General features: G+C 43.8%; 1 protein-coding gene across 1 annotated transcript in view; it reads left to right on the forward strand.

Annotated features, from left to right (window-relative positions):
- Positions 1-3259: 3259 nt before the first annotated feature.
- dgkg (diacylglycerol kinase, gamma) overlaps positions 3260-21803 on the forward strand; it is a gene marked incomplete at its 5' end in the record, with an annotated part of 56851 nt that continues 38307 nt past the window's right edge. Inside the window, 16 exons of the mRNA XM_079276837.1 lie at positions 3260-3326; positions 5476-5552; positions 10353-10373; positions 10903-11053; positions 13274-13336; positions 13722-13976; positions 14672-14824; positions 15243-15292; positions 16578-16652; positions 17335-17454; positions 17613-17730; positions 18201-18289; positions 18661-18777; positions 19649-19747; positions 20256-20366; positions 20464-20537. Of these exons, the coding sequence (XP_079132963.1) occupies positions 3260-3326; positions 5476-5552; positions 10353-10373; positions 10903-11053; positions 13274-13336; positions 13722-13976; positions 14672-14824; positions 15243-15292; positions 16578-16652; positions 17335-17454; positions 17613-17730; positions 18201-18289; positions 18661-18777; positions 19649-19747; positions 20256-20366; positions 20464-20537 (1640 nt within the window). The remainder of the gene's footprint in view (positions 3327-5475; positions 5553-10352; positions 10374-10902; positions 11054-13273; positions 13337-13721; positions 13977-14671; positions 14825-15242; positions 15293-16577; positions 16653-17334; positions 17455-17612; positions 17731-18200; positions 18290-18660; positions 18778-19648; positions 19748-20255; positions 20367-20463; positions 20538-21803) is intronic.

Raw genomic sequence — 21803 nt, forward strand, 5'->3', positions numbered from 1 at the left:
ACAGACACAAACACACATAGACACATTGACACAAACACACATAGACACATTGACACAAACACACATAGACACATTGACACAAACACACATTGACACAAACACACATAGACACATTGACACAAACACACATAGACACATTGACACAAACACACATTGACACAAACACACATAGACATATTGACACAAACACACATGGACACATTGACACAAACACACATTGACACAAACACACATAGACACATTGACACAAACACACATGGACACATTGACACAAACACACATGGACACAAACACACATAGACATATTGACACAAACACACATGGACACACAGACACATTGACACAAACACACATAGACACATTGACACAAACACACATGGACACATTGACACAAACACACATGGACACACAGACACATTGACACAAACACACATAGACACATTGACACAAACACACATAGACACATTGACACAAACACACATGGACACATTGACACAAACACACATGGACACACAGACACATTGACACAAACACACATAGACACATTGACACAAACACACATAGACACAAGCACACATAGACACATAGACACATAGATTTTTTTTGGAGAACTTCTCTGGTGGCTGAGCCAAAGCAGCCAGGAGGACGGAGCACAGGAGGACCACCTGAGGGTTGCCTTGGTTCTCCAACACGCTTGGAAAGGGAGGGGTGAGCCGAGGGGTATTTAGTTGGTGGCAATCTGATGACATTAGATGCCTCTAAATCTTACACACTGGGTCTTTAAATAAGTACTTTGCTATTTTGGCAAAAATGTTAATTCACTTTCTAGGGGAAGAATTAGTTGCAAAGATGGATGCCACTTTCATTTTCACAATTTTATGCACGTGAAGTTAATACGTAGCTTCCGTAAAGGAGCCTACTTAACCACGATCTTCTCCCAAAGCTAACCAAGTAGTTTTCTCCTAGAAGCTAACAGTGCTAACATAACATGCACTAAATGGCAAACTCGGCCGTTTGTAAGCAAAGCACTGAGAAGCAAGGCGAGCGACTTCATTCTGACGACATTACTCCACTTTCCATTACAAATGGTTGTTTGCTGCTATATTGATGCTTGAATATCGTATGGAGCACCTTTCAGAAACCTGGCTGACATTCTGTGTTTGTTTTCTATTCTATGTATTAAATTGGGACTACAAACTAGATTTCGTTGTGCAACCCTGTCCTACAATGACAAATAAAAACCTTGTAACCATGTAACTTTTTTCTTCAAATGCTAAATATTTAAATTTGACTACTTTTAGGCCACTAAATAAATAAACAAATTGATAATTAAATAATTAAATGATTATTTGATTATTTACTCCGTGAGGCGTTGAAACAGCATTTACCATTTTATGTTGGGGAATAAAATGTACCCACAATATCATCTATCAAACTATCAATGAACCAGATGATTCAAATCTTTACATCTTGTTATAAGTTGTGAAAATGCTGAAAATATCTAAAATATATGTTCATATCATGATGCAAATGAAGCTCGTGACCATAAACAACGGCTGAAAAGACGAAAAGAATAAAAATTGCCGGCAGGCGAAGGCATCACATCTGCACCACATTCGGATGGAAAAGCCCGACTGTCAGTTAAACTGTTCTGGAACCGTGCCAGCCGGTTGCTATGCAACCGCAGGTTCAACTGAAACCACAGACGAGCCTGGAAGTCAGGAAGTATCGACAGAGAGCTTGAACACACTGTTGTTTGCTGTTGATTTCTTTACGATAAGAAACGGAGTAAAACAATAAAAAACCTTGTTTGAAGATGTTTTTATTCCATCGAGATCTGTTTTGTGACGCCAGTTCATCCCTGTTGTGGTGTTGTGGTGTGCATGTCTACCGTATCATCCTTTCTGTGTCTCTCCAATGCAAACATATGTAGCTGATGGTTAGGTTAGGTTTGTTCTTTGTTTGTTTTTGGGCTTTTAATTATTTTGAATATTGTAAGTAAACTTTATTATCAGCGTTTTAATGTTTCCTGAGCAGTCGCTATCAGCTAAAAGAAGCATTTTCTTTTTTATTTACTGCAGAAAGAACCAAACTGAAAACTGAAAAAGAGCCATTTTTTTATTCCCTTGGTGAATTTGAGTTCGTCACCCGGAGCGTGGACTAGTAGCTGGAGAGGTGTCAGTTTCCCTCCTGGTCTCTACCGAGGTGCTCTTGAGCAAGGCACCGAACCCCCAAACTGCTCCCCGGGTGGCTGCTCACTGCTCCTAATGCTAAGACGAGTTAAATGCAGAGGCCAGATCTCACTGTGTGCGGTGCTGTGTGCATATAAAACAAAGATTTAACAGGCTCATTGAACAAATGATTGTCAACAAAATCTACGTTCCATTTACATTTTCTGGAATAGAAGAAGGCAAATATGTTTGAAAAAAAGAGAGAGCGGGAGGATGCCCTCTGTGCTGATAATAAATCCCTGTGTTTTCCACTTTGTGTGTTGTTTCAGTTGCAGAAATGAAATGTGTTTTGACGTTACGATACAAATATCGTGCTCTGGAGTGAAAGCTATGAATTCTGTCCAGGAGAGTCCAAGCTGCTCCTCGGAGCTCCCGCGCTTCATCTCTCTCCTCCTCGCGTTCTGCTGTAAATCTCTGTTTGCCGTCATCCTCGCCGCTTCTTTCCATCCTCCATCTTCTAGCACGTCCACCTTCTCCGACCTCTGTCTCCGTCTTTAAAATTACTTGGAGATGTGAGATTTTTTTTACGTTATGACTGTTGCTTTTAATACATTTCATATTTTATATTCAGTCCAGAAAATAATCTGTTTTCTGTCCCCTGTTCTGCGTCTCTCTCTCTCTCTCTGCAGGTCAGAGAAGGCGTCTTTTGTTGCAGACCTGCTGAGAGACGAGGAGTAGTTCTTGACTGTGCCACACAATCGCAACGCATCCTCTTTTCTTTTTTCTTTTTGTATATTTGGCGATCACAGTGACAAATTCAAAACTCGGAGCACCTCGACCTAAACACTTGAAAAATCCTGCTCGATTGAACATCATCAGCATTTGTTCTGCCTCCTCCTCTTCTCAAGCGGCCTCAGTCGGTTCAACTCTACAGAGGCAGAGATGACTCCCCAAAACCTCTTCGCCTCAGCCTTGTTACGCAACCTGACCCAAGGATAACCATCAATCCCCCCCGAGTGGCACTCATAAGACCGACGCACTCCCAGAGACAGAGCCCCCCCCCCCCCCCCCCCCCCCCTCCAGGCATCATGGGAGACGGGAGCTGGGTTTGTCTGAGCCCAGCTGAGTTCACCCAGCTGCAGCAATACAGCGAGTGTGAGTACCCACGTGTCTGAATCTGGGGGGTGGTGTGTGCTTCTGTGAGTGTGTGTGTGTGTGTGTGCATGCAAATGGCACTAATAGCACTTATGAAGTACTACTGAACACATACATTGATAATTCAAATTGTGAATATTTAGCTTTGCCATTTTTCTTTGACAGGCTTTTTTTTTTTTTTACTTCCTCATTTTTGAAATGTCTTGTTCCAGATGTGTCTTTAGTCCTCTACATTATAAGCGTATCATTTCCCATGTTCTACATGCATATATGATAGCATTGTAAAACAACAGCAGCAGGATTTCAGGCGGGACATTTGGCATCATGTCGTTCTTTCGTGTTTTATTTTTTTGGCATTAATTAGCCTGCCGGATGAGCCTCTGCCCTCTCACAACCACATTTGTTAGTCAAAGGAGTGTCTGTGCTGTTGAACAGTAGAGTAGTACTCTCTCACGCGAGCTGTTCAGTTGAGGCATTACACGATCACGTGAAGTCATTCAGACCCGGATGAGGTGAAACCACAACAGGTCACACGGGATTGTAACATAAATAGAGTAAGTTACCAAAATGATGAATCCTGACTTCGTCTTCGTACATCTTTATGAGTGTGTATAGATCTACACTCTATGTGGGGTCATTTTAAGCGTGCAGGATGTTGCATTCTGCAAATGATGTTGTTACCTCGTGCATGAATTCATATTGTTTGGGAAAGAAGGCTCGAGCTATTAAAGATCCGAATGACAGCAACAATTGTTGACCCATGCTTCACCCTGTCAGCAAGTTTTATGAAAACCCGGTTCAGTCGTGTTTCTGTGATCATGCAGACAAACAAGACTAACTGGAAACAATACGTACCGGTAGCTTAGTTTTTCGTCACTGAGCTTCTGCTGCTCGCCACGTTGCGAGCATTGAGACGCTCACAGCGACGAGGGGAGGCTTCTCCAGGAGAGGACACGGAAATATTCTGGTCCCAGATCCTCTCCTCATTCATGTTGCTGTCGCCGTGGTGGAGCAGGGTTTCTGGTTTATGAGCCAGGTTGCAGTGGAGACTATAATGGAAACATGATAAATGTGCACACTGGGAAGGCCCCTGCAGGCCGGGAAGGTCTCGTTTGTATTGATGGTGAGGAGTGGAAAGACGGGAAGGTCCGTGTATCACCAGCCAATCAATCAGGGACTTAAAGGACACTGGCTGTGTTGGTCTCTGGAGACAGAAATATACGAGGGAGCAATAGGATCGAGCTAAAGGCCTGGTGTCATTAATAAGCCATATAATCAAATAGAACTGAAACAATTCGTTCATCAATCGATCACAACCATTTCTGTAATTCATTTATCATTTCAAGATCTTTTTTTCTCCTCAAATGTCAGGATGTGATGGTTTTCTGTGTGAGAGATGACAGTAAACTTCATACTTTTGTGCTTTGGACTGTTGATGGGACAAAATAAATGGTCAAATATTGGGGCTCTGTTTTGTAAAACAGTAGTCTCTCTCTCTCGCTCTCGCTCTCGCTCTCGCTCTCGCTCTCTCGCTCGCTCTCTCGCTCTCTCGCTCTCTCTCTTTGTCTCTCTCTCTCTCTGTCCGTCACTGTGGACATCTGATGCAGGACATAAATAGGAAAGCATTACAGGCTCGCAAAGCTGCCGAGCACTACAAATAATGAAGTGCAGTCTCGTCCCCGAGTTGATTATGAGAGCTTGGTGTTTGGTGAAATCAGGTCTTGAGCGTTCGCCTGCTTAAGTGTGCGTTGAGATCTTCTCCGTGCACACTTTGTCCCCTGTAGTTGTTTGACAGATGCTCGTAGGAGGACGGTGCAGTGTGTGTTCTGTGTGTGTGCATGTACATGGATATGGGATTAGCAAGTGAGAAAGACACCATGTCCCCGTTTTACTTTTCGCTAACAGGGTGACTCACAGGCGCATCTCCAGTGATGCAGCACTTCCTGGTACAGATGAGTATTTATCAGGACATCCGTTAATGAGATGCAGCATGTTTGTTTTGTTATCCAGAGGAACATTTCCACTGTGATTATAAAGACGGCGTGCACTCTGTGCTTCACAATGCTCTGCTGTGAGGTTCGCCAGGAGTGGATCAAAGCAAAATGCATTGCAGTAAATGTGGTGACACGTTTTTTCTCTCCTCACTCAGACTCCACAAAGAAGCTGAAGGATGTGCTGGAGGAGTTCCACGGTGAAGGAGTCCTTTCCAAGTACAATCCAGAGCAGGTGTGTCTGCACCACTCCTCTCCATTATCCTTCACATGCTTTTGTCTTTTCTGTCGCTTTGATATTTTGTCTCTCTGCACACACACACACACACACGGTGTGACGTTATCGGATGGTTGGTTAGGTTCCTCTGATTCAGTGTGATATCAATCACCAGATACGCTGAGTCATCTTCCCCCCCTGGAGGAAAGCTGTGCTGGAGACACACCCTCAGCATCAACTTTGGCGCCTGACGTCAGCAGATCAGCTCCCAGCTGTGCTGTTAGACTGTAGTGACTCTTTATTTTGAATGCCGTCATCTGGACTTTAGACGGTGTGTCCCTAATTCATTTTTTTCAGTTTTCACTCTGAACTCTCTCCTCGTTCCCCGTCTCCAACACATTACCCTCCGCTCATGCCGAGCGCTTGCAGACGAAATGATTAACTGCCAGTTGACCCATTTTCTGTTTTTCTTCTGTGCACGACCTGATCCTGCGTGAAATATTCAAGGGATGTGTTGAGAGCAGATCAATCAACTTTGCTGACTCACTTTTGTTTTTTTTTGTAAAGGTGTTTTTGTCAGCCAGCGAGCCACGAGCAGTTTGACCCTTTGGCAGCAGCCTGTGGGCAAGTTTTGATACTTGATGAAAATACTATTTACATTCAAAGACCATTTTTACCATCGTTTTGGATTTTGATTGGCAGTAATTTTGAGACTTTGAGCTTGACATTCAGTTACATGTATTGTATATTTTCTCTTGTTGGTTTTAAGTACATTTCTGCAAACTACGGATATGTTGAATTTGACGATTCTGAACCAAAAGCGCGTTTCAACATTTCTTCAAACATGTATATCAACGTTGTAATGTTTTAACGGCTTGTTGTGCTTTTGCTGTTGCTGCATTCTCAATTACTTTCAGTATTTATGCAGCAAAACTACTTGGTTAGGTTTAGTAAAATATCTTGTTTCCTTCGCCTCCTCACGTAGACTTACTTGGACTTTGATTAAACACATTTGTTTTTGACACATAAAAAACAATTATGTGCATGTAGCCGTCCTTGCACTACTTTTTGCAATACAAAAACGTGTACAACGATACGTAACAAGTGTGACAGGGTAGCTAATAGCCCTTAGTGGACTTACCGCTTGTTGTACTTGTTATTACCAGGCGGCAACCTCCGGTTCTGCCGAGTGAAGCCAATGCGGAAGTTTCTTAAAATCTGCATTCTCTCTACTGACCAGCAGGGGGCGACTCCTCTGATTGTATAGAAGTCTATGAGAAGATGACTCTACTTCTCTCTTGATTTATTACCTCAGTAAACATTGTAAACATGAGTTTATGTCTCAATCTCTAGTTTCAAGTCTTCTTCAATACAGCATGATGTTCATTTAGTACATTATGGTCCATTTAGAGTCAACCAGACCATAAAGCAGGGGATGCTTTAGGGCGGGGCTTATTGTGATTGACAGGTTGCTGCCGGCACTCCGCTGCATTCCAAATATGGTCACTTCCGTTTATCGGTTTATCGTGTTTCTTTGTTAATTAATTAGATTCTATTAAATCCTCATGTTCCGTCTACAATCATTCTAACTGTATATACAGAATCTCCATCAAACCCGTTGACATGCCGTAGTTTCAGCCTGCAGGCTGGCATTTCTCTTATTTTTCTGAAATAACGTGTTTCATCTGATTACAGAGCAAGATGTGTTGCAGGTTTGTTGATTTCCAATAACTCTCGAGCAAGTAACGACATGACCGTCGGACAAGAACAGTGTTCTGAGGATGTATTCATATGGGCTAATTTCATGTGTCAGATTGATGACGGTGTTCAGACATCTCTGCTTTCACATCCGACTCCTCCCGCACAGTATTGGCACCTACATGCATATGCATTTTATAACAATGACCCTTATCATATCCCATGATTCATTTCTTCCTTCTCCTGGCATCTCGGCCTCCTTTTCATCTATGTATTACATTTCCCCCTCTCTTCCTCTTCATTCTTCTTCACCACCTGTTTGTGATGACATGACTAATTGCCCGCCGGGACTTCGGGCGCCACATGAACCAGACTTAATGTTCATGTGGTCTTACCGAGACTATCACCTGGCGCCACGATGACCACTGTGTGTGTGTGTGTGTGTGTGTGTGTGTGTGTGCGTGTGCGTAGCTCCAGTGACTCATCAGTCCCCTGGTGCCAGCTGTAGTGGAATCTACTCGAGACAGAAGAAGAGTATGAACTCTATTTCATGCTTCATTTAGCTCCTTTTTTTTAAGCCAATGTGTGGCTCTGCCTTTTCTGAATGATTTAAAAAAGAAACAAACAAAAAAACAATGATTGACACTTTTAGCTGTCGGTGTTGGGTTTTTCTTTATTGAACAGACCAGCCAACAAACGGCAGCAGCATCATGACTGATGAGGGACAGCGGCTGTGCGTTACACCCACAGGGTTTCCCTCCACAGCAGTTAGACTCCTTCAGACGTGATGAATTATCTCTGCCCATTTAGCTGCACTTTGTTTTTGCTGCATAATTTATGATGTCACATAAAAAAACATCTTAAGTTATTGTCACATAAAAAAGCTGTCAATATAAGGCAGTTTAAAAGCATGTTTACACGGTTGCTTTGTGTTTTACTGTGTGATATAAGAGCCGGAAACGTTTATCATGAGGGGAGAAACATGCCATTCAAACACATAATATATAAATAATATTAAACACAGATAAACCTAAAAACAAACATGGATATGTGAAAATCAGTGATCTGGGATCTAGACAGGATCCTACCTTTTTACCGCCTCTCTGACAGCCCTGCCAAAAGAAAGATTAATAAATGAACCATGTAAATGTGTCATAGCTGCCCTGGGAGGTATTTACAGATTGGCAGCGTTGACGGGGAAAATTATCGTGGGTTTCCCAGAGGGACGAGAATTCCACAAATGCATCATTTCATTATAGTACATAATGTGTAGTGTAGTATTTCTCTTACGCTGCCGTGCTTCTCGATGTACAGAAAATGAGCGATTTGTTTTAATACAATGAAGAGAAAGGATGAAACAATATTGTTACTGTACTGTTCTGTGTGTTTCTCCGTCCACCATGATAAGCAAGCGGCAGGCTGCATTTACTTCACTTTTGTTTTTATTGTCTAGCGAAAGTGCAACAGAGCGCCTGCTGATTGCGATCTTCTGTCCGACGTGCTGCTGTTGAGCTTCGACAATGAATAAGTGACGTCAGTGAGCCGACACGCACAATACCAGGATCTGGATCTGGACCTAAATTAAATCCAGCCAACATTAATGTCATTAGTTGCATTTGACAAAGCAGGCGGATACTCTGTGATTGATGATTTGAATTACATTGTTTTGGGCACAGGCCCCCCCCCCTGACCTTTACCCACAAAATTGTATTCAAAGAGACATGTGCCAATGAGGGAGAGACTCAAAATGACCACAAAGTAACACAAAAAGAATACAAAGAGACACAAAACAACCACAAAGAGATACAAAACAACCACAAAGAGACACAAAACAACCACAAAGAGACACACAAAACAACCACAAAGAGATACAAAACAACCACAAAGAGATACAAAACAACCACAAAGAGACACACAAAACAACCACAAAGAGACACAAAACAACCACAAAGAGATACAAAACAACCACAAAGAGACACAAAACAACCACAAAGAGATACAAAACAACCACAAAGAGATACAAAACAACCACAAAGAGATACAAAACAACCACAAAGAGATACAAAACAACCACAAAGAGACACAAAACAACCACAAAGAGACACAAAACAACCAAAAAGAGATACAAAACAACCACAACGAGATTCAAAACAGCTGCAAAGAGACACAAAACAACCACAAAGAGACACAAAACAACCACAAAGAGATACAAAACAACCACAACGAGATTCAAAACAGCTGCAAAGAGATACAAAACAACCACAAAGAGACACAAAACAACCACAAAGAGATACAAAACAACCACAACGAGATTCAAAACAGCTGCAAAGAGATACAAAACAACCACAAAGAGATACAAAACAACCACAACGAGATTCAAAACAGCTGCAAAGAGACACAAAACAACCACAAAGAGATACAAAACAACCACAAAGAGATACAAAACAACCACAAAGAGATACAAAACAACCGCAATGAGATTCAAAACAACCACAAAGAGACACAAAACAACCACAAAGAGACACAAAACAACCACAAAGAGACACAAAACAACCACAAAGAGATACAAAACAACCACAACGAGATTCAAAACAGCTGCAAAGAGACACAAAACAACCACAAAGAGACACACGGCGGCTATGAAAAGAGGATAAATGACCAAAATGAAACACAGAACAACTTCGAAAACATGCAAAACTACAAACGGACACAAAACAACAACAGAAAGAGGCTAAACGACCATGAAGTCTGCGTGTCTTGCTCCTGTAGGATGGGCCTCTTGCATGTCTGTGCCCAGCGTCTCATAATAATCCCATGATTGCACTCATGCTTGTTTCATTAATCACCTTTAATTTGACTTCATCGTGTGGTCAAGATCGCCTCGGAAGACCTTTTAAGTGGTTGATTTGTACAACCGGATAGCTGCAGGCTTTGTCTGAGTGACTGCAGCACAGTGAGACCCGAACAGTCCCTGCAGGAGTGAGGAGCGGTCAGTCCGGCCCGCAACCCGACCCACCACCAGAGACGCATTGTAGCTAACCCCTGCTCTTCTTCTACCCTCACTCTTTCCTCATTTCCTTCCTCCCTCTCCTCCTCCCTCGTCCCAACCGTAAAAAACAGAAGCAAGATGTTCTCAACCAAGTAAGCCTCAGCCGCGCGGGCTCTGCATGCTGTGTGGTGTCTGTGTCGGCAGACTGCATGCACACTGTGTCCACTAACACGACATCACCCCGCATCACCCGCTGCAGATGGTCTGTTGCCCTGCCGCTACCCTTCTCTTCACTCTTTTCTTTTTTAAGCCATCAGACCGCCAGAGGTTTTATCTGGATGCAGCTTCCAGCACCTCCAGTCGTCCCTTGTTAACCCTTACAGTGATGCTTTCTGTGGTGGTCAGTCGACTGGTCTGACCTTTTCAGTTTTAAGGTCAACGTCAAGGCCAAGTTATCGTTGTTTGACTCGTCAGTATGTCTTTTCGAGTTGGCTGTCAATCAAGGCTGCAGACCTTCATTTCAGGGCAACTTGAATCGAAGTCCATCACATTTGTCGTCGTCGTAACAGTTGAATCCGTCTGTCCGTGGATGGTGTAAACTTCACTCATAAGCGTACCTCAGTACTTGTGTTTAACCTCTATGTTCTCTCCATCCCCCCCCCCCCCCCCCCCCCCGTGCAGCCCATTGATTATCAGGGCTTCCAGCTCTTCATGGCCACTTACCTGGAGAATGACATCCCGGAGGAGCTGTGTCAGCACCTCTTCACCTCCTTCAAGAGCAAGACGGGAGGATGCTCTCCCGATCCGTCCCGTGCAGGAACAAGCTTACTGGGTAAGGCTTTTACACCGCTGATCACATCGTTCACAGACTCATTGGACGGTCTGTTCTGAACTGAAAACGTCAGGCTGTTCTTTCCTGAAAATGATTTCAAATAATCCAAATCTCCACAAAGACAGCAGCTCAATGTAGGACATCTTAAAAGCATGCCTCGCCCAGGATATCCATGTGGAGCTCAGGATGAAAGCATTTGAGCAGTTGAGCCTTCATCATATGTGGGTTTTTTTAGGTTTTCTTTGTATTTACTTCTTAACACAAGAGATGATCACATGGACTTTAATCATGCCACCTCGTCTCTTTCCAAGTGAGTGGACATTTCATGCATTTCTTTGCAGCACAAATGTAAAACAAACATACAGAGGAACAGAAACGCACAGGCCGAAGTATTCACGGACTTCACTGACCGCAGCAGAAGACGGAAACCTTCCCATCGTGTGCTCCAGGTGTAAACCGCGTCCGTCCGTGTGAGAGCAGCGTGGGCCGGAGTCGGCCCGTCGGGCTGCTCCTCACTGCCGAGCAGCCGAGGAGACAGATGGACTGTTGAATTAGAAATCTATTTCTGTGGTAAAATGCTCGTGAAAGCAAGTGTAGAGCGGCTAAATGTTCAGAGACCTCGCAGAGCTCAGTTTGTGACGTCCCAGCTTCCACTCTCTGTGCCATTCGTCTCTGTCTTCAGTAAGGTTTATCTAATAATTGCAGAAATGGCAGTAAATGCATCTTTCCTTTGCTGCTGCCTCATCCTGCAATTCTTCAGGGCGTCTTCAAAACTGAATGGTGCCCTGTGGTGGTTCCTTGAAAGCAAAGAAAAGCTACTTTCACAGTCAGTTTTAGTGCTACAGCTGTTATTATTTTCATTACAGCGACGATTACTTACTACCGTGGTAGTTTAATTAGCAGTTGTGTCCACGTCAAGGGAATATTTCACCCTTAAAATGACCATTTCTATATCTATTACTCACCTTGATGTCTTGAAGAAAACTTTGTTTTTCTCGCCAAACTCCACTGTGGGAAGAGAATCATAAAATGGCTAAAACATGCAGCACAATCCAATACATTTGGACTTGAATTCTACTGAAGTAGTGTGAGCATGTTTCAATGTCCTTTCCCCCGTTTAGCTTCTGGATTCTGTGTTCACCGTTGAGACCTGTCACACTGGGTGAGTCACTGATATGCAAATGGTCATTGTTCTGGGTGAAGTGTTCCTTTATGTTACCTATAAATTGTGCCTAAAATCTGAAGAACTAATCATATGATCATACATCTGGATATTCTTATGGCAGACGGGGCTTGCTCTGCTCAGCTGTGCTCCCAGTGGATTTCCTAAGTGCATAAGTAATGATAAAAAGCAAGTATTTCATGAGCTGTGACATGCTGTGTATCATCATCATATCTGACAAGGACAAAACTGAGTGAAGGACTTTGGTGTGGATTCTGCTGCTGCTGCAGTACTCGCACAGCCTGCACTGCCACCTGGTGGCCAATCGTTGATAGCACGCCATGAGTCGGTCTGGATGGAGCTGGATTCTGGACTGATGGAATCCTTCAGTATCTTCAGATGACTGTTTTTAATGACCGTTGCGATGAAGACTTATTTTTTCCCCCCCAGTGGGCCTGAAGTCAGATGAAGGAGATAAAATGAACAATATTGACACCAGTTATGCTGCCTCAATGCATATATGTAATGTGATGCTTTCTGTGTCCTGCTCCCTAATATAGATGCATCTATTCTGTCCACTGATGGTGCATTGAGACATTCGCTTTCTGCTCTTGACAAAAGATCCAAAATAGAGCCATTGTCTGCAGCCATTGTCTGCTCTCAGATACTATGGATGGGTTGCACCATGTTTTACCAAACTTTAATACCAGCTTAAAATGAAAAAGAGTCAATTTAAACCTCTCTTTAACTGTCACTTTAGTTTTTTGATCTTATTTTCCAAAGATGTAAACTGTGCTCCAGTGTCATGAAGAGTCGAATGCTCAAAAGTTGTATTTCATTTCATTCAACGAGATATTTAAGATGCATTGTCTAAAAACGAGTCCCTACACATCATAGAAATGTTACTTGTTGGGTGGTTGTGTCTTATATTCGGTGTTATGAGATATTTAAGACAAATATACTTGGTGGTATTTTGCGTTTTTCTTTCTGCACTCATTCTTGCTGCGTCTGCTGCTGTCTTTCTGTTCCTCCCCCTCAAAACAATGACTGGCCCGCAGAAGCCCGCTCCATTGACGCAGGCATCTCTATTCAGACCGAAGTGGCCTGTGCCCCCATTACAGGTACTGGAGCCGGCCGAGCAGCCCGGGTCATCGGGGTGATGTCATCTCAATGGGACAAGGGCCCTGCTGGCCATCACCTCCTGCTCCCCTCCTTTTGTTGTTGTTGTTGTTGTTGTTGTGCTCTGGCTGTGTCCATGTGAGTTCATGGTATTTTGCCTGTGGGTCAGTGGAAGGCTTGTGAATGCTGTTTGTGGAAGGTTTTAACGCGGTGTCGTCATTTTATCTGCTCCCTGTCTGCATCCCGAGTCTGTTTTCCATTGTCGTCATGTTTTACAGTGTATCGTATTTCTTAATGTCGCTACTTCCGCCTCCACTCTCTGTGCATGTAGCATCCTCATCTGTCCTTGTCTTTGTCTCTCTCTGCCTCTTCTATGTTGTCCCCCAGGGATGAATGGGAAAAGCATCCTGTCTGCAATGGGCCGGCACACACCGGAGCTCTCCGGCACGGCGGGCTCGGCGGCCGCCACCTCCCCTTGCTCCTCTCGCTCCTCCTCGCAGCGTTCAGGGACGGGGGCCCATACGCCTGGGGGGCCCCACCGATCACCCTGCACCCAGGTCAAAACCTCAGAGGGGAGCAGCAATGCCCTGACCCCCAACGCTGGTCCCGCCAGGTCGCCAGTGTCCCCCAAACTTTCCCCAGGTGAGGTTGACTGCAAGTAAATGAATATTTTATTCGAGAATATAGTGAATGTTGACGTGAATTTTTTAACTCTGTGATGTATGTTGTCATATTTTTGTATGATGTGCCACAAAATATTGTTACATTCAAACCTATGAGAGTCTTAAATGAAGAAACGTATCATGTGGACTCTTGCTGTCCCCAGGAAACATTTACTTATTGGGCTTTCTGCCAATGATTAGTGAAATATATCAGATTTAAAAAAATATATTTAAAAATTTAAAAAAAAAGGTCCATGTTTGCACGGTCAAGTGAGGACATCTATGCATAAAGTATCTCCTCATGTTTGATCCCTTTTTAAAAGCAGCACAAGTAAAGATAACAGCATGCAAAAAGTATTAAAACGGTGTTTATTCGACTTTAACAGTTGTCTATTGCTGCTAATCCTGTCATGACTTGTCCGATTGTTTATACCGTCACATGACGCCGTGTTATTTTGCTCAGCAGTACATGTGGCGTCTCTGTCTGCTCTGTGAATCCTGCTTTTGTCGAGCTGTTCTCCTGCTGCACTGGGATCAGAGTTCTCTAACTCATACTTTCATGTGTAATCTACTGGCGCTTCTGCTTCATTCGTCATCCATTCATTTCCACCATAGAACGGAGCAGAAGGAGCGGCGTGAGTATAGCGTTGAACACTTTGTGTTGTGCATCAACAGACAGGAGCCACTCGGAGAAGCATTTGTCACTGCGGAGGAGCCCGTCGCCCCAGAAAGGCCCCCCCCTGCCGTCGCCCCAGGTGGTTTTTCTCAAGGACATCGTCTGCTACCTTTCCCTGCTGGAGAGGGGGACGCCGGAGGACAAGCTGGAGTGTGAGTGACGTGGATGGGGACGGGGGACGCAGATGGAGGGTCAGCTCCTCTGGGGGGGGGGGATGTCTGTGTGTATGTGCCCTGGCACTTATACCGCTGGTTTCATGTCAGCTCAGGTTATCAGCAAGAGTAACGAGGCTGTTCCCTCCTTCCCCGGGTCCTGAGGTACCCACACAGGGCAGTGGCATGCTTGTTATGCCGTGCCCACTTGACTTCTTCACTGTAATGCTATATTGGTGCACAGTGACGAGGCTGATCTCTGTTCACTGGTACCCCTGCGTCACTACAGAAGTAGCACGCTCCACTTCTTTAACCCTGTGGCCATTTGGAGAGAGTCCAAGAACAAAATGTTACAGTCACCAGTTACCCGACGGTGTCTGAGTCGTCACAGGATCTCTGTTCTCTCGATTCCCTCTAGTCATGTTCCGGCTGTACGACACAGACGGCAACGGGGTTCTGGACAGCTCGGTGAGTGTCTCCTCTCGCTTCTGTATTTTTCTGTGTCTCTCTCTCTCTCTCTCCCCCCCCCCCTCCTCTCTTCATCTTTCTCTCGGTGTCTTGTCTCTCTCTCCTGAGCACTGGGTGACAGCAGTCGTGTTTACATGAGATCATTTGTAACTGGCTGTTCAGTTTAGTATTCAGCCACGTGCTGAAGTGCTCACATGAGCCGACATTTTCTTCTGTGAATATGTTGTGCAGTGTAGGGAACTGCATGGACATGGGCGTATGATGAGACAATGGGCCCCCCAGACCTTATAGCTGTTTAGTCTCTTTCTATTGTGTTTTTGCATCTCTTTGTAGTTGTTTCATGTCTTTTTTGAGTCATTTTGAGTTTTTTGTCGTTGTTTTGTGTCTCTTTGTAGTCGCTTTGTGATTGTTTTGATCTCTTTGTAGTCTCTTTTTTCTTTTCGTAGTCGTTCTGTGTTTCTTTGTGGTCATTCTGAGTCTCTTCCTAATTGGTACACCTCTCTTTGAGTGCATCCAGAGCACAGGCTGTATGTCAGACAGCAACAGGGGCGCTCATTAATGTGTATTATTAGTTTTTAGCATAGACTATAAGAAGTGGACGTAGTCACCATGACGTCTTACATCCTTACGTTTGAAGCCTTTATTTCGACGTTTGGACATTTCCTTCTGTTTCTTTTGCAACCAGAAGTGACTCGAGAGGGAGCTAAATACAACCGAATGCTAAATAAGACATTTATAGATGACCACAATGTTACAATTAACTTATATGAAGGGAAAATGCACTGTTAAATTTGTAAGATGAAAACACGGACAAGTCCCAGACCGGACAACGCCATGGTAGTGACCTGTCAATCACCGTGTAGCCCCGCCCTAAAGCATCCCCTGCTTTATGGTCTGTTTGACTCTAAATGGACCATAATGTACTAAATGAACATCATGCTGTATTGAAGAAGACTTGAAACTAGAGATTGAGACATAAACTCATGTTTACAATGTTTACTGAGGTAATAAATCAAGAGAGAAGTAGAGTCATCTTCTCATAGACTTCTATACAACCAGAGGAGTCGCCCCCTGGTGGACACTAGAGAGAATGCAGGTCCACTTTTCAGACCCGGTGGTTGCTGCCTGATCCAAAGTCTCAGACGTTACTTTACCGAACGCTGGCTTTAATGTTGACTCATAGCATTTCTTTTGCCTGCCATCTATGTTTGAAATGTATGAGAGTTGATTATTTTTAGCAGGAAGTAATGCTATATGTTCTCTTTGTGCATCTCTCGTTTCATAGGAGCTGGATCGCATCATCAATCAGATGGTGCACGTGGCAGAGTATCTGGAGTGGGATTCAACAGAACTGCGACCGGTGAGCAAACACACTCTCCAGTTCTATAAAGTCTGAGGCAAAAGCGTGAACAGGCCCCTCTGTGACGGTTTCATCATCATGTACTCGAACCTAATGCCAACTGAAACCTGGAGTGGCATCCAGCGAGTGGATCTGAGTTCCACAAAGGTAGAAAAAACAACCGGCCTGTGAGAGGACAGCTCTCTCTTGAAAAACGATCACTACGTTCAAAAGTCTATTATTGGCATTTGGCAACAAAATTCATAACAAAAATGGTGAAACTGAACTTTTTACACATTTCATAAATAAAGAATGTTATACTCTCATAGCGGACCCTGAGCTGAGTACAATAACCAGGATGTATGTAAAACGCAGGTTAAAACAAAATGCCAGATCCTGTTCATCCACTTTTTAAAGAATTCATGAAACTCTTCTTGTGAAAATGCAATCGAGCTGCCGCAGCAACCAAGAAGTTATTATTATTATTATTGCACCGGATAAAACCTGAAGATAATTTCTATCTGTCTCCTTGTATCGAGTCTGTTTGTTTTTACCTAATAAAAAGCCTCATGGAATGTTGTTGAAAACCATTTTTGATCATCTTAAGAGTCCTATTTTCATCCGTAGTGAGTCGTAGGCCGGTAACTGACTTTGTATCTCCAGTCTTTGGTTTTAAGGACGATATCTGCCTCTGTCACTTTAGATACTGAAGGAAATGATGGAAGAGATCGATTACGACAGAGACGGGACAGTCACGCTGGAGGAGTGGATCAGAGGAGGCCTCACCACCATCCCTCTACTGGTGCTGCTGGGCATGGAAACGGTACGTACCACACTGTCGTTAACTGTTAATAAGTGTTTATAGTGCACGGATAAAGTGCATGCCGGGTCGGGTTATTGTTCATTTGAGAGTCCGCCATCGACGAGCCACGGAAAGGACAGTTTTGACTTCTTCATCCGTCCCTTGTTGTCTCCTCCTAGAATGTACAGGAAGACGGGCAGCATGTGTGGCGTCTGAAGCACTTCAACAAACCCGCCTACTGTAACTACTGCCACACCATGCTGCTGGGGGTTCGCAAGCAGGGCCTCTGCTGCTCATGTGAGTCCCTCTGGCTGCTCGCATCTCTTCTTGTCTGACTTCCTGTCCTTCTCTAACTCTGCCGTCATCTCTTTGTCTGTTCCTCCTCCATCGCCTGCTGTTCTTTCTTTCTCCCCCTTTACTCCCACCTGCGTCTGACTCAAATGTGTTGTGCCCGAGTGCCTCTGAGTCAACGTTGGTTTAAAAGTCCTCACAGTCATTAAAAGAACATTAACAATGTCGCCGCGTGTCATTTCGCTCGTGATTGAATTCTGCAGGGGAGCAGTTCTGGAAGGCTGGTGTTGTTGTCACAGTAGAACGCACAGTCGAACATCGCGTATTGAAATTATCTCTAATGTGGTAAACATTGTTTTATTGAATCCCCTGCAAGCCTTGTTTCGTAGTTGAGATGACACAGGACCAATACGTGTAAGGCGTTTAATATAACGTTTAATACAGACTGTGGTTCACAAACTGTTGTCTTCCCACAGTATGCAAGTACACCGTGCACGAACGCTGTGTGTCCAAAGACATCGCTGCCTGCATCAGCACCTACGCCAAGTCACGAAGACACACCAACGTGAGTACGGAGGCGTGAAAGGGTTCATTCTGCTGCATGAAACGCCGCGGCGGTGATAACAGGAAGTGATGCTGCGGGGTACCGAGACGCCAACACTGACCCATCTGTTGAGCAGACTCCCACCGGCTCACGGGCCTGTTTAATTGGGCGCCGAGGATCACGGGCTTCTAATCAAGTCACTATCCTCTGTGTTGTAGCTTTGACCTGATTTTGTTTCGATTTAGTGATTTATTCCTCTATTGATTGGGCTAATTGACTTCGTTTCTATTGAACTGAATGCACATGCTTTATGTTCTGTTCATACATATTTGTATTTATCATAAATGCTAAAGAACTTTGAACACAGATTGTTTTATTTGACTCCTTTTCAGGCTATGCAGCATGTTTGGATGGAGGGCAACTCTCCCACCAAGTGCGACCGCTGTCACAGAAGCATCAAGTGTTACCAGGGCCTGACCGGCCTGCACTGCGTCTGGTGTCAGACCACTGTGAGTTGCTGCATCTTATGTAGACACAGATGAATCTGACCAGGTTACACTTTAATCTGCAGCGGACATATTCAGTATTAACCACAGAAAAACATTGTAGGAGCCGTCGTCTGTGAGTTATTGGAGTATTTCTTATGGTTCATCCTACTTTAAGTGCTTCGTGTTTTACAAGTGTTTATGAAAGTTAACACAGTGAGTTATGGCCGTCATAAAGTCTCGTGTTTACGACTGCAGTCTAATACAAACATTTTAAAACGTTGGTTGTTTTTTTTTACAGCTGTTATGGTTGAGGTGTTAGTGACACGTGTTTCTATTATTATGTCCAACAGAAACACCTCTAAAAACAAACTACAGCCTCCAAAATGATCAGACCGTTTAATCAACACCTTTGAAACAGTTTCAATAGAAACGGAACATGACGGAGCACATATTACAGCCAGGTGTACCGAATAAAGTGGCATCTGAGTGTATATTAATTCCCTCTAGTTTTACCTTAAAATAAACCAAAGCCCACATGTTGCCCCTGAACTCTATTGTTTTACTTTGTATGGATCAGCCTTTTGTCCCCGTGATGTAGTGTGTGAACACCTCTTATGACTCGACACACCTCGATACCTGTTACTCCGCATTGCTCTTTAAATCCACTAGATGTCACCGCTGACTTGGAGTTGTCATTTCAGCATGAAAATGATTCTGCATAGAAATACTAACTTTTTTCGACTGCCACTGTCCAATAATCGGTGTGCACCTTTGAGAATCAACATCCTCCAGAAGTGAAGCGTTTCACACTGTTCGTGTTCTGATGTACTGAGTCTCACAGATGGATTCACGCCCACAGTTCTTATGTTTCTGCCTCTGCTCTCCTCCGTAGCTCCATAATAAGTGTGCATCTAATGTGAAGCCGGAGTGCGATGGAGGAGCCTTGAGGGACCACACGCTGTTGCCCTCGTACATCTGCCCCGTGGTCTTGGTGAGGTTGCTTTTTTCCCCTCTGCTCTCCACATGGGTTCCATCCACTTTTCAGCTATTCTTCTGAGAGCTCGGTACGATCCGGACTGTACACAGAATAACAACGGCGATTAAAAAATGTTTGCCACGTTCTGAGCAACGTTAAAACATGTTGACAAGTGGAAAGTTGCTGTAAATAGTCTCAATTCAACAGATTTCCTCCATCAAGTCATGTCATACCCATTTGTTTTACCAAACACCTGCCTCAATTTCACACTCAGTGATGATTCTATTTACGGTTCTGTGGTCTGACGTCTCAATTTTCCCCACAAATACCTCATTGACAAGCCGATTTACATGCATGTTATCCATATTCGTAGTGGGCGTTTCCTACATTAATACAAGGCCCATGCACCTGCAGAATATTTGAATTGTCATCTGATTTGTAAAGCTCATGCAGGAAGTTTCATAAATCGAAATATGTTTGAGTGCACATCTTCGTACCGATAACAGCCTTCCTCCTTCCTCAGGACCGTCATTCTGTGGTGAAGCGTGGGGAGGGCGAGTCGCCACCCAGCACCAGCCCTGATGACATCAATCAGACTTTCAAATTCTCCCCTGGAGACGGACAACCACTGCAGGTATGTCCAGCGGCCGTCCATCCTGCCCGTTGTTGAGGTGACCACGCAAAAAGCTGGATAGCAGATGCCTGAGGCTGTTTTTCCTTCCTGTCTCCAGATCAGCCCTCTCCCAGGGACTCACCCGCTCCTGGTCCTGGTCAATCCCAAGAGTGGAGGGAGACAGGGGGAGCGGTAAGTTCCCGCCGCCCACAGACCGGCTGGTCAGGTGGTCTGCCTTTTACATTCGTGTGTGGAGACCATGCAGGTTATAGATACTGATGACAGCCATTTGGCTTCATTCATCAAACATCATAAGCACTCTTATCTGATCATTTAATGTAGTTGTTTGTGGCTTCATGGTTTTTTTTTAAATAAGATTTTTCGTGGTGAGTAATTTAGGTCAAAAATATAAATTTAAATGTATCAACATTAACTTTATATGTTAATCGTTCATTTCATTTTCTGATTTTCTTTAATATTTTTATGTCCATTGTCCATTCCTTTAAGCTTCAACGTTTCAGCTTTTAGTTTTTACATTTTCATTTAAAATTGTCATTTCACAATATCCATTTGTCATTTCAGCATCTAATTCTAATTTTCAGTATCCTTTTTAGTTTTACCGTTTGACTATGGTTGATTTGGTACGATATAATAATAGTTTATTCGCCACTTTCGTTTTTCATTTTAACTATAAAATGATCCTTTCTACGCTTACATCAGCCATTTATTCATTGACTTTGGGTTGTGAGCTTTAAATACGATGTTTAAATCAAGTACAGGATCTACGTGTGGTGGAAGTCGTGAGGAGATCACCGACAGCACACACGTATAGCGTCACCAGAGGACGAACGGGCCGATCTGTTCCCATTCAGCACACTTCAGGACACAGAGTTGTGTCACAGCTCTGTGCATGTTCTCTGAATGCTGTAATATAAAGAGGACGAGGGCTCTTCAAGCTTTAAATACACGTCTTTATTGTTTCTGTTCACACAACAGAGACCAATCACAGCCTCCCGTTCCGCATCAGCCTGACACGCTCCCAGAACAACCCGCTCTTTATTGCCATTAGAAAGGACGCGGCACTCTATTAATAGACATAAAATAAATAAACAAACAAGAACAGGAAACCAGAGGCCGTTTGTGTTTGTGTGAAAACATTTTCAGTTTAATCTGATGATGAACTCATTGACGAGTTTAGGTTTCCAATACCAAGGCTGAGGCACTGATCAACTTATTGATATAAATGTATTCGAGCAGTCTATTTAAATACCGTGAGCTGGGCAGGAGGAGCATCTCAGCAGCCAGCTGAGACGCCTGCATGAGCAGAGCAATGGGAGGATTGTTTAGGCTTCAATGGGCATTTTATGTAACCCTCACAAGGTTACAGGAAACTGCTGCGTCGACGCGCAGCTCGCTAAAACTCTGACAGTTTGTGAGAGAGCGAAGAGATGGAGGAGA

The sequence above is a fragment of the Melanostigma gelatinosum genome, assembly GCF_949748355.1.
Source record: "Melanostigma gelatinosum genome assembly, chromosome: 10".
NCBI lineage: Eukaryota > Metazoa > Chordata > Actinopteri > Perciformes > Zoarcidae > Melanostigma > Melanostigma gelatinosum.